This window comes from Montipora foliosa, chromosome 10 (genome assembly GCF_036669935.1).
Source record: "Montipora foliosa isolate CH-2021 chromosome 10, ASM3666993v2, whole genome shotgun sequence".
In the NCBI taxonomy this organism is placed as follows: Eukaryota; Metazoa; Cnidaria; class Anthozoa; order Scleractinia; family Acroporidae; genus Montipora; species Montipora foliosa.
The window spans coordinates 34,508,043-34,522,235 of record NC_090878.1 but is presented as its reverse complement, the minus strand read 5'-3'; the positions used below and the strand labels follow the sequence as shown (position 1 = coordinate 34,522,235).

The 14,193-nt window shown below is 37.9% G+C and overlaps 1 protein-coding gene across 2 annotated transcripts in view; it reads left to right on the top strand.

The window, feature by feature from the left end:
• Positions 1–14,193, top strand: part of LOC137973150 (calcium homeostasis endoplasmic reticulum protein-like) — a 58,350-nt gene that overhangs the window by 13,918 nt on the left and 30,239 nt on the right. The window contains exon 1 of one of the 2 annotated variants that reach the window (XM_068819904.1): positions 1,719–1,969. The exons of the other annotated variant lie outside the window; for it this stretch is intronic. Coding sequence (XP_068676005.1) covers positions 1,924–1,969 — 46 coding nt within the window. The 5' untranslated portion in view covers positions 1,719–1,923. Of the gene's footprint in view, positions 1–1,718; positions 1,970–14,193 lie in introns of those variants that run through there. 2 annotated transcript variants of the gene reach the window in all.

Below are 14,193 nucleotides of genomic sequence, written 5' to 3'. Positions count from 1 at the left end.
CGTCGATTCATATCCTGTAAGAGGAAAATCACGCAAGGACATGCTAGTCAGCGAAAATTTGACCAACAACGGTACCTTCTACAGAACAGGAACAACCCTAATTCTCCTTTGATTATTCTAATTTAAAACGGGGCTCGACAATCTGCGAGCCAGCGAGCCATTCGAGAAATGCGAAATTTGCATTGAAGTCTAAGCACCCATTTCAAATAGCGCTGCTAAACAGTTATTAAGTCTAAGCGCCAATTTAAACGGTTAGCTTTGATAACTGTGGTGACTCGCGTGTTGACTCGCATGGCTCGCCATGTTCGCTCGCATGACTCGCATCCATACCTCGCATGACTCGCAGTCGTGGCTCGCACATTGTCCTAACTCATCTAAAACGTTCGCCACTTCTTTATCGTCACAACTCAGGTCAACTGACGGCGGTTTCTCACTTTGACACTTGCAGACTGCAGACTGCAAACGGCGGACTCCAGACTAACCCTAAATCACATGCATGTATTGAAAGCTGACCGTTTTCAAATGGGTGCTAAGACTTAAATACTGTTTATCAGCGCTTTTTGAAATGGGTGCTTACACTTATATACTGTTTATCAGCGCTATTAATTTGTTGGCAGTCTGTGTGCAGTCTGCGGTCTGCAGTTGTAACTCACGGTACAGTAGGCTGAGTAGGCCAGTCATGTTTGGGGACATAAGACACGCTGTTCAAAAGTCGTGCCAGGGACAAAGAGTCACGCCATAAAAAAAAAAGTCGAGCCAGATATATCAAGTCACACCAGATGCAAAAAGGCGTGCAAGTGGAAAAAGGCTACGGAAAGACTGATAACAAAAATATCACCAAATGAAAAGTAGATACGCGCTAGTGTGGCACCATCGATCAGTGCTCCGAACCGAAGCAGTACCTAAAACAGTAAAGGCGTTTGAAAAGGCAGCTGCTTTGTATCAGAGAATTTTTTGCATGATCTCAGAGCAAAGTAGTTTGTTATGTCATCTCAACTGTAGCTTAGTTCGGCTTAACTTTGTCCATTTATTTAACAATTATTCGCCGAAGGCGAAGTGAAAATTGATGAATATTTACTGAAACGTAGTCTAGGTAAATATTCGCCAATATTTACTGAGCCTGAGGTGTAATTTTCAGCGGTGAATATCAAGAAAGTGCAAAAAAACGTGCTAAAACACGATAAAAGGGCACGAAAAGTGCTTGATTAGCTTAGCAGCCGCGCCTCCAAAATGTTATATTCACCGGGTAGCGCGGTGACACTAAATTCTTTATACAAAATCGCGCGCTCTCATTGGCTCGCTATCCGGATTATCAGCCGATAATCACCTCGACGGACAAAATGGCTGCCAGTAGTCGTTTTGTCACTGAAAGTGAAGATGATTTCTCGTTGAAAGGTTTTTTTTTTTCTCTTTTTTAAAATAATCACCTGTGTATTTATACTAAAACAATTATTCGCCTCAGGCTCAGTGATTATCGGTGAATATATGACTTCGTCTCGGTGAATATTCACCGATAGTCACTTCGCCCTCGACGAATAATTGTTAAATATTCACCGCTGAAAATTATACGAAATATATATATTAAGGGGCCGAAGTAAAGGTCGAAGAAAAAGGAGGAAGAAAACAAATCAGCGATTTTTTCCGTTTGCGGTTTGCCCCATCAGAAAATAGATAGTCCATATGTTAGATCATGCAGTGTGCCCGAATTGCATTGGAGCGAGTCTGGGACGGTTTTCATAATGGCGGCCTCCACAAGCTAAAGGAGTGTTCCGGAGACAGCGTTAAAAAAAGATTCTCTTTTTCAAGTGCATTCCAGTAAGAGAACCATAAAAATATATCGATGCAACACGGTGCATTGGAAAGAAACGACTGAAGCTCACGTTTTTAGGGTTGGACAAACAATCCATCTCATTTCGCTTCAAGATGGCAGGTGCTGTGATACACAATCCTCCGTTCCCGGCTCCAGAAGGTAAGTGAGTTTGAAATTCTTTCGGTAAGACAAGTACAGATTACAAACCCTCATTTGAAGCAACATAGTTCTTTTACCAACTAGCGAAGCCAAAAGTCAACAAATGCACAGAAACCAGAGACTCCAGTGTGCAACGAAGCATTGTACGATTGTGACTTCTTTTTCGGGTGATCGTTATGTTATTAAACTAGTCCTCTAATCTGGCGTCATTGAACAAGGCGGAATGATATGTGTTTCAATGATTTTATGTTAAGTAACTGTGGCTCTCTTGTGGATGGAAGGATGAATCATAGTTATGTATAATGTGTGTTTAATTATTAGAATCTTGGGGTTTTGACGTCACAGGGAATGATTGAAACATAATGTCTTAAGGAGCAATTCTAGAGCACCCATTCACCGCCAAGTTGCAGTACTTAAATAGACTGCCACCACAGTCCGTAGTTGTGTAGTTGATGAGTAATGACAGGGAGTGAAATGGATCGACTACCACAGCGGTCCGCAGTTCAGTAGTGGTAGAGACCTTAAGCAAGGACAATGACAATGGCTACGAGAATGCCACAAAACAATAGGTTTAAATAGCAAAAGCAATAGTTCTTCAATCCCTGCACATTCGTTTTACGTTTTGATACCGTAATTTTCGTTGCGGTTCTGGTCTTGACAACGACGTAAAATGATCAATTTTGAGGTCATGTGGAGGACGAGAGCACCTGACCATGAATGTTCAATTTTCTCTCTAAATATCCACGTCGTTCTTATCAATTTTATTCTTGGAATGTGTATTCACACTTTCCAAGCCGAGCGACATGGAGTAATCACAAAATTATTACAGTAACAGGAAAATCTCTTAGCCGTTGTCGTCATCTTTGTTTAAGGTCCCTAATGAGTAGCCGTAAGTTGACATGGTTCGTTGCGCGTGTGGCTTGAAGGCGCTGTGTTACAAAATTTGCTTAAATTCAGCGACTAGGAACTGGCAAACAAACAAGACGCTGTTCATAGCGTTTACTCGGAATACCATGTTACGCAGAAGCAGGGTGATACATTTTGGGAGAGTTAGAAACAAACTACAAGGATTGAATGGGCTAAAGCGATGTTCGGATTTCCTAAGTAGGAACAAAAGAAGTGAATATTTCTGCAGCCAATTGAAATCTGGAGGGCTCACGATAACGGATAACGCATTAGTGACCATCGCTTAGTGTTTAGAAATAAAATCAATAGGTCACCAAGCAAAAGAATTAGTTTGATTTGGTACAGGTTGTCGGCTCGGAAATAACATGAATCTACACAATGCAGGGGTGACATACAAAGTGAAACCAGTGAGCCAAGGGAGAGTGAAACACTGGCGTAGCGAGAGAGAAAACTTGTGAAAACCATTTGTAATTAATGTGGCTAAGTAAAATTTATCCCTCCTTTTACCAGCTACACTGGCACTGAAGCAGCTGCATAGTTTTGAAATTAACAGTGTTGTGAATAATGCAGTCGCCTCCCTCTATAGGTAGCTATATAAACATGAAGACCGTGAAACAGTTGAAAAAGTAACACCCGCCGATGGTGCGCGTGCAAAAAAAAGCAGAAAGAAAAGAAATTTCAGGCATTTCCAACATACCGCTGCTGGGAGTTCTGTCCTGACGATTTCATCATGCTGTCAACATGCAAGATTTAGATTAACTATCTTATGCATAAAATTTCCAGAAGACTGAATCCAGCATTTTCAATCTTTAGCTGCTGTTGAGCTTTCACTCAAAACATGGGCTTGAGTTTCTAAATTGGTGAATGTCGTTAAAAGCTTCACACTGAAACCCCAACATGTCTCCCATCACTTTGGTTGCTCCACCGCATGTTATAAATACGGATTTTCGTGGAACTCTAAGAATTGAGGCTGTTTGAAGCCTCGTGTGCACAGGAATCTCCTCCATCAACACTCGACACCATGGCCGTCATTTTTGTGTTGTTGGAAAATGTGAAATGTATTGTTCGAAGGGATCAAGTTAATTGCTTTTAGCCAAGGAAATTCTATTGTCCATTTTGTGGCACCGAGCAAAGTCAACCGAGACAGTTCAGGTATTCCGAGTAATTACCCAATAACTCAATTTATTTTGACATGTATGGCTACGATACCAATTAACAAAGATACAGATAACAATGTCATGGATTTTGCAACAATTTAAAGTTTTCGTCAGTTTATCCCAATATACTGTACATGTATCCAAATGAGGTGTAAAAATTTCTTATTTAGAATCCTTTCATTTGCTTTTATTTTCGTCATGTTTACCCTTTGCCAGGTATTAGGTCATATGTTCACAAGTTTGTTTTGTATCTGGAAGATGTTTGTATTTTCAATTACAACCTCTCACCTCTCCCTGGGGGTCATTGTGCATACATGTAGCTTTTAACCAATGAAATCCCAGCATCCTAATTCTATCATGCATTTTTATGCACTTCTTGTTTTCAAACCCATTTTAATACTCGTTATACCTTTAGGTATCCCGAGTAATCAAGCGAAACATAAAATTGGTCACTTAAAGCACTGAAGGAAGTTTGAATAAAACGGCAAATAGAAAAGGAGGGAGGGGTGAGCGCAGACCGCAGTGGCAGAGCTTTGATCAACTCCATCCTTAAAGTGTTTCTTTAGATTTCAAAACTATGTTATCTAAACACTAAGCGACCAAAGTTTTAAGTTCTGATTTAAAAAAGACACCTGTTTATTTTAACTGGAATTTTACTTATTTATTGGTGCGCCATTACTAACTTAAAAATCTTGAGAGAGCTGGGTCAAGGAGAAAATGTCGTTATTAAAGACTCAATAGTTTAAGGACACAATGCGTGTGTACGTGGCTGAATTAATATTATGCAGCACAGGAGTTTCTCGTTTTGTGTTTTACATAAATTATAATATTATAATAAGTGCATTTGCATGCTGAAATTTTAAGCTACAATCTTGGACAAGACTCATTGGGAAAATGTGACGCTCTAATTTGTCTGTGTGATAAACATTAAATTCCTCCTACTTTCCCCCCTCCCCCCATTCCAGTGTTGGTTTAAAAACCACCAATGGCTTGCACAGTATTTTGCATCACATTATCAACATTCGTAGGGGTGGGGGGAAGGGGGATTTGGGAAGGATCAAAACATTTTTTGAGCGTATGCCAAATGATGCTTAAGCTACATAGAATTTTTCCCAGGAGTTTTGTCCAAGATTGTAGTGAGTAAATGACGTCACTTTTCCCTAGATCCAACCCTCTGAGGTCCAATCGGTCAGTTTTGAATGTGAGTAATGGCGGCCCGTGAAATCCAATTTGTAAAAAACTCAAAAATAAGCAGCCTTTGGATAAAAATCAAAGCTCAAAATTTTGCCAGTCAGGTGTTAAGCAAACACACCTTCAAAGTCTGAAGAAAAAAAGGAAATGATTTTTTGATCATACAGTAGTAGCACTTTAAGCTCCTTCTTCTTATCTTAAAGTGACTGCAGACTGCGGTGGCAGAACTATGATGAACCCTGAAAAGTGAACAGGTTTTCTAGAATCTAGCCCATTGGAAGACGTTTAGGGTCTTTGTAAATCAAGTGGCTCCCTTGGTTCATTTGCTTTAGCCCTGACATGAAAACTGTCTTAGTTTTACATGATTTGTAAAAGAGTGTTGAAAAAACGTTGGCTATCAACTTGAAACATTGATACAGTGGCTTTTCTACATGTACCTGTTGAAAGTGTTGGGCAAGAGCATCAGGAAAATCTTCACAAATCATTGGGATATTTTGTGCACCGGTTGGAAGTGTTGAGAAAGGTGTTAAAGGTGTTAGAAAATCAGTTGGCTACCCACTGATTAGCCATTGATTTTTACCCATTTATAATAATGGTAATAGGACTGAGTGGAGGACTTCCAATTTGGTCTGTAATCGTACATGTACAAGTGATTAACAAAATGGGACGACCGTGTAGCAGGAGTCCGATTTGTTTAATCATGAGTATCATTTTAGACGAAATTGGACAACACGAATTACAATTTCCGAGAAAACAAAATTAATGCATTCCTTTTTTACTGTCTAATGTTACAAATTTGTCCTTTTTGGAAAATCCTCAGTTTGGTAGGGTAAGTGGTTGTTGCTATGGTTATTGTGATAAATTCTGTGATTGGTAGATTAAGCTGAGTGCACTTACAGTACATGTAATGTGATTGGCTGATGTAACTGTCCGATTTCAGATATCCTATAATTATATTACAGCCAACTGTCTGATTTCACTGTCCGATTTCAACCCTACTCAATAATTAGTGAAAAATAAAGTAGTTAATGCACCAATTAAATTTGAGAAATTTGTAATGGTTATGATCAAACACAAAACTGTTAGTGTACGTTTTTGTGTGATAGGTCTCAGTGTTTCATCTTCATTATTGATTTGTCATTTTATTTTAAATTCTATATTGTATCATTTGGTTACTTACAGTACCTCTTATTATTTTGTGTCTTGTTTTACACAGACCAAGAACAGAAGATATCATTGACAAACTTGCAAACTTTGTGGCAAGAAATGGCAGCAAATTTGAAGAGATGACCAAGGAGAAGCAGAAAGGAAACCCAAAATTTGCATTTCTGTTCAGTGGAGAGTATTACAACTATTACAGATGGAAAGTTTCTTTTGAAATAGGTAAAGAAGTCTGGGTCTTCTTTATGACTTGATGTCTGTAAACTCCATTAATTTACATGTACCAGTAAAAGGAAAGTTAACATGTACCATAATAACACATGTAGGCCTTAAAGGGGCTAGGTCACGCAATTTTAGACAATTTCAGCACTGATCGAATGGTCATAGAATTAACTAAAATATCAAAATAACTGTTCAAAACTATAGAAGAACTCTAACAAAACACAGGGAAGCCATAAAGGGACATGGATGGACAAACCTGGAGAGGATTGAAATGGATTGAATTTGGTTAATTTGAAAAATGTCGGCCCACCTTTTTTCAAATTTATATCAGTCTGTATCAAAATGTCATTTACACAGCTGGAAAATCATTCTCAGTTGTTATGTGGCCGTGATTTTGCAAATGAAAGACTCTTGCTCTGCCAATTTGACGTTTAGAGCTCATAATTAACAAAATTAAACAAAATTACCTAGCCCCTTTAATCACATGGCGGCCATGTTGGGTCCCGAGGGATTGAAAACTCCTTCCCAAACATTTCAACTTGAGGCTCGGGGTACGAAATCTATTGTCTATGGTCAATATGGCCGCCACGTGAATAAGGCCCATTTATTATAATAATTATTATTTATGAAAAACTCTCCTTTATTATTATTTTGATTATTATGATTATCATTATGATTATTATTAACATTGTTATTATTATATTTATACACTTCACATGTACCTACATTTACACAAACAAGTACTATGATCGTAAATTATGAGCCAACATCGACAGCGACAACAACAACAACAAATAGCCGATTAACGTTGCACAGAACAATCAACATTATTATTACTCTATCAAATTTTTCATTAGCTTTTCCCATTTCTTTAAATTTAACCCATTGACTCTCAGGGGTTCCCCATTGACGAGTAAATCGTCTGGCGTTAGACAGAGTAAAATACTAAGTCTGGCCGGTTTAGGCCGGTTTGGATGTCGATGGGGTAAAGTAACCTTAAAAAATATACCTACATGAATAATACAGTATATACCTTATGATATACATTTCCTTTCCTCATTTACGATATACATGTACTGTATGTGAAGTGAAAGAAATGATTACACATCTTATTAATTTATTTTAAAGATTACAAAACTTTCATTTTTAAGATAAATTGTTTAGTTTCTTTTAATGCCTTTACCATTCCCACTACACATGTACTGTACATGTTTTGTCATTAATTTTATGTGTTTGGTTTGTTGGTAATCTCTACTGTAGTCTACTTCTCCTGGTAACCTACTCTGGTTTTCTGCTCTCACCAAAACCCAATGTACATGTGTCAGTGTGAATGTGATTTAATTTAATTTAAGGTCTCCCCAATTCATAAAGCTCAGTCTGTCTTGTGCTCTGCTCAATGTCGAGACTAAAATAAAGTTATGATGATGATGTCGATTGTTGTCTTTGCTATCGTCATTATCAGTAAGTGATTTGCAGATGTAATTTTAAAGGCAGCATTTTTCTCCTAGATCTAAAGCCGTGTTCAGACTCAACGTTGAGTATGATCAACTGAAGTATACAATGTAATATCAGGCTATCATACTCGATTCAATTTTATTCAATTATGGTTCTGTTCACGTCTGGGAAAATTCAAATACAATACGCTGGGTAACCTCGCAGTGTGAGACAAATGGCGCCGTATCGCGTGGCTGCCACTATCATCACCATCATGTGATGTGCTAACCAAGGATAGCTTTCAAGAATAGAAGAAGACAAATCCAAATGTTCGCTCCGTAAAGCGATTAGAAGTTTCATCTGCTCATACCACCATGTGCTCGTCATTCTGTTCAATTACACATTGTAATTCCTTCAAACAACCCCTTTGAGGTTGTTTGAAGTAATTATAATCCAGTTATAATTAGGGACTGCAATTAGTTGATGTGAACCCATTTCGATCGTAATCAAGGCCTAATGTGAACACGGCTTAAGTATTGGTCCAGCACGACCTTCTATGCAGTAGTCAGATACTCTATTACGCTTCGTCAGTCTCAGCATCTCGCTTGGATATCATGTTTTCTCTGCAGATTTTTGAGCAAATGAGAGACTGCTTGCAGTCTACATTAAGCTAAGCTGCTGATCGTGGCATCAGGCTGGCTTTTTACACTGTTATTGTGTTTTGTTCTTGTCAGCCCAACAACAGACTCAGCAACATCTAAAAACCCAACAACAGCTTGTCCAGCAAGCAGCGGCACAATATGAACTAACCCTCAGGCTCATTTGGTGCAACAGGCTATTGTTCAGCAGTCAATCAATTCAGCACCGTGGCAACAAGCTCAGCAACAGCTCAACAACAGGTATAAGGAACTGAATATAATAATAATAATAATAATAATAATAATATTATTATTATTATTATTATATATTATTATTATTATTATTATTATTATTATTATTATTGTTAGCAGTATTATTAGAGCTATTCTTTACCCGAAAAAGTGATCCAGATGTTTTTTTGGAAGACCAAGCCTGAGCCCCTTAATAAGATTTTTTAAGCTACAAATTATGTACGTGACGATAGTATATTCATCAATGCCACACATTTTAGTATTTTTTTTCTGAAAGTCAATAATATATCATAAATCATCCAACCAAGAGACACCAATGCCTGTTATTGAAACCTGGTCAAATGCTGCAACAAGACATTATCCACAAGTTTTAAAGAACATTAAACCTGAGTGAGCTCATTTCCTAACTTGAATATTAATTACCGTTGTTTTTCAGTTACAGCGAATAAGGCACACTCGGTTATAAGATGCACCATTAACTTTCGATCTTGTTTGTATCAAGTTTACAATTATTGGTGATTCTTTCAATGCAGGCTTAATTCAGAAGGTTGCTTTATGGAAAAATCTCCCTTTTTTACACAGATGCAGGATCTACAGCAGCAACAAGCTCATGCTGCCAATGCTGTTCCCTTGTACCAAACCCCTCCAGCTCCTGTCCAACAAGCAGTTGAGTTAGATATTACAGAACTTGAAACTCTCCTTTGCAAATTATGGAGTCTTGCACCAAGGAGTCCATATCGGTGAGTTGCTCAGCTGCTTTCCCCAGAAGGATACATGTACATGACATTGTACAATCATGTTTAGATGTAAAGCAAGCAAGGGTTTCATTAAGATTTTGCTCAGGAGGTCATCATAATTTTGGCAGCTGAGCATTTTACATTAATGTTAACAGAAAAGATGACAATAGTCACTTCAGGCAAAGTCATGGCAGAAGATTGTGATCTCATGGTACAAAACTGCCTGACAGGCTCGTAAATTGTGCACTGGGACATCAAAACAAAGAAAATTTAAATAACTTGCTTTGTTTTGGATGTCCTAGAGCACATATGCATTCCAGTATGGTGTTTTTCGTACCATGTGATCACTAAAGCTGCAAGGACTCTTTTGTAAATCACTTATCAGTGAAATTGATCTCCTCAATAAAGATTATTATTTATTATTTATTTATTTATTTATTTATTTATTTATAAACTGTCCCCTTCTTCCATCCACATCGCTCACATTAGCTGGTACATGTAATTGCACAAAATGATAAAAACAAGCTTTTTTTCGTGATATTTAACAATAATTATTCTACGAGGGTGCACTGGATACGAAGTGATACAATGTAATATAGAGCCAAGTTGGTTATGATCATTTTATATCCTGCAAGCCCGAGTAGAAAAATTAAATAAATTGTTTTATTAAAAATTTTAGGATCAACAACTCTTCCACTAAAGCATCAATGTCTGCCTCAGTCAATTCCGGTCCAAAACGGCTTTTGTCAGCCATATTTTTCTCAGAGCTGCAAGATGTTTTCAGCTCGCTTTATTGCTAAGCGTTCCTTGACCGTATTAGGTACAGCAGGTATATGAACTGATATGAACTGATATCGGATTCCGTAGTTTCAGTTTTTAATAATAGAGGATATTACATGGCTGCGCAGGGATAAAAATTTCATCCTCGAGTGCTGCCAGTATCCCTTATGAGTGAGTGAAGCGAATGAGTGAGTGATACTTTCAGCACAAGAAGATAAAATTTGTATCCCCAAGTGGCCATGTAATGTTCTGTTTATTATATAGATATTGATGAAATGTCTAGATTTAAAACAACTTGTGTTACTCATTTTCAAATAATGAAAAAGTGGTCACCAACCACTAAACACACAGTTTGTGTAACATGAAACAAGATATGAAATTTATGAAAACAAATCATGATAATGTACATTTTGCGATAAAAATGTTAATGTAGTAGAGAAGAATTATATTAAAGGCAGAAACATTTTGTATCTCACAATGAAGAGGAAGCTCACGTTTTATTGGCTAATCGTGTTCATTACCATGACAACACCAATATTCTCACATGTGAAAGATAAAAATGATTTGTTCAATGCACGTGGTGAAGATGTGATTTTTTTAAATCTTGGTATTTCATCAGTATCTATACATAAAATGTCGTATTTAACATGTTTTCAGCTCAGATATGTCCAGGATTGACCCTAATTCATGCAGATTTTGATAAGGGTCACAAAAATGTCCTCTTACCCTACCACTGTGACATTACTTCTGCAAGGAGCTCAACAAGACGTGCTTTATCTCGTATCCAGAAGCTCTTTTTTGGAACTGAGGTTTTTTGAGTTTGAAAATTTCCTTATTTGGATGTAACATAGCTATACATTGCATTTTCCAGCGCATGCAGCTTCGATCTCATTTTTGTCCACATCTGGGTTTAAAATTGCCGTCCCAAAATCCCCAGTGTTGCAAGTTGCACACTTCAAGGTCATGTACAGTCTTCTTTCCATACTTGGCTTAGGAGTCAACTTTTTTCCAAGTCCCGCAGATGTATTTTTATTTATAAAATCCCCCCTTGAGACATTCAGCACACCCACTATTGTAAAAGCCAATCCAAAAAGAGCTATCTCGGCGTCAAGGAAAATATGGCACTTTCCCAAGTAGATGTATTTTATAAAATTCTTCCCTTGGGGGATTCAGCCCACTTACTGTTGTAAAGGCCAATTGATCAAACACAGTTATCTCAGCGTCAAGGGGAAAACCTGTTGATAAAAATAAATTAATTTTTACTTGGGAAAGGGTTGACTCAAGGAATTAGCAGAGGGATAAGGTCCCCCCTTGATGAGTTTCCTGTTACTGTACATTCTCGGTTTTCACATGACTTCACGGACAAAATACAAAAGAAATGTTGCTTGAGAGCAAGCCTAGTGAGTCTCATTAGCACATAAACAAAAGAATACATTTTTGGCCGCACATTATGCATTCGCTCAATGTAAGCATAATATTATGTTCTGATTACCTCAACTTTCAAATATAGGAAAGCTAATGTTCACTGGATTGTTTCTAGATAATACTGTGATGCTTAGACTTAATTGGACACTTTGTGACGCTTATCAAAATCTGGGTGCGACTCTTTAGGGTCAATCCTGGACATATGTTACCTCGGCTTTATCCTGACACCGCTTGGGGTTTTTTTTAGGAGGCAACCTCATTTTCTATTTGATAATGAAGATAGAATTAATGACAAATGTAAAGACTTTGATAAGCATTCTTTTTAAATCTAACAGAATGGAAAAATTTCATCTTTCCAATGCCAAGACACCGGCACACTGTTATGAGATATCCCAGTACCTTCTCAAAAGGTAAGTTTATTTTTAGTTACCAAACACTATATCTGGGAGGCAACTGTGCCTGTGGGTAAGGGCAATAAATTTCCAGGTGGATTGTGGTCTGTTTTAGACAAAATTTGTGCTTGAGTTCTTAGGTACTCAGACAAAGGAAAACCTGAGGAATTGGTTACAAAAAGACTATTAAAGTGGTACTATGATCAAAAAATCATTCCTTTTTTTCTTCTGATTTTGAAAGCGTGTTCGCTTAACACCTAACTGACAAAATTTTGAGCTTTGAGTTTTATCCAAAGGCTGTTTATTTTGAGTGTAAGTTTTGGATTTCATGGTCCGCCATTACTCACGTTCAAAACTGGCCGTTGGACCTCAGAGAGTTGGATCTAGAGAATATGACGTCATTTACTCACTAGCTTAAAATTTCAGCGTGTAAACGTAATTTATTATATATGCAAAACACGGGTTGAAAAGTCTGAAAGCCCGAAACTCCCGTGCTGCATATTAATTAGGCCGCGTACACACGCATTGCATTCTTAAACTAGTGAGTGTTTGACGTCATTTCTCCTCGACCCAGCGCTCTAAAGATTTTGAAGTTAGTAATGGCGGACCAATAAATAAGAAAATTCCAGCTAAAATAAACAGGTGTCTTTTTAAATCAGAACTTAAAACTTGGTGAGTTATTGTTTAGTTAACATAGTTTTGAAATCCAAAGGAAAAACAAAAATTTTTTTTGGTCGTAGTACCACTTTAAGCTAGGACTGTATTCACGTTCAAGAATCCAAAGCAATCTTTATCGAGTAGATAGTACAGAAAACATGTACAGAAAACAGCTTATCCCCGATTTCGTAGCATTAAGCGACTAGGATTATTTTTTGGACTCCCCCCTGGATGGGAAGCTACATGTAGTCCATCGCAGGGTTACCCCAGCATTTTGGGGGTACCCATTATACACCTGGTGAAGAGAGGCACCGAGGGAGTAAAGTGTCTTGCCCAATAACACAACACAGCGTCCCCGGCCAGGACCCGAACCCAGACCACTGGCTCCGGAGTCGAGCACACTAACCATGAGGCCACCTCGCCTCCCACACAGTATTGAAATAAAGAGGCTCTTTGAAACATTGTATTCGCATAATAATAACTAAGGTAAGTATTGTGATGTAATGAATAACTCATCATGCAATGAAATAGCACCCACTGTACACTGGTTGGATGACAAGTTCTGTTCACTTCCCTTAACTAACTAGATTGCAGAATACTTTGAAAATTGGCTTCTCACACTGGGAAATATGGTGGTTATTATACTGGCATGTTGTTGTGGCAATCTGCAAAACAGTGTGATTGCTCTCTTTAAAAACACAAGGCCTTAGAGGAGTTCTTTTTAGACCCGTAGAACATGTGCTTTGAGTTTTTTGAAATGGCTTTCACAAGCATTCGCACAAAAAGCATGTCCCTGGGTTTTCCGAACAAAGATTCAAAATGTGAGGGGAAGATGAAGTATGTAGTATTCTTTATGATAAAGAGAATTCTAATGAGGAGTGTTTTATCAGGCTTTAAATTTTGCGCACGTGACGTTTTATCATTTTTGATGAGCTGGTAGGCTCATGAATGATTAATGAGTTTTTGAATATTAATTTAAAATGTCCTGACAGAGCCCGTGGCCCTGGAATGCAGTTTTCAGCACAAGCTTCACATTGTTTACCTTGTCGAATGATATTTTGCATCATTGTCAGAGGACAGGAGCCAAGGATTTACAGGCAGCCTCTTAATGCATGGTTGTAGTCCCCTGTGTTTTTTTGTCACCCAACTTGGTGAATCACAAGAGAACCTACAGAAACTTACCAAAGTGTTGGGTAATCTGGAAAGTCATAACCTATTTGAACCAGCTCTGTTTGCAGGTAATGGCATAAGAAAAACCTTTCAAACATAACA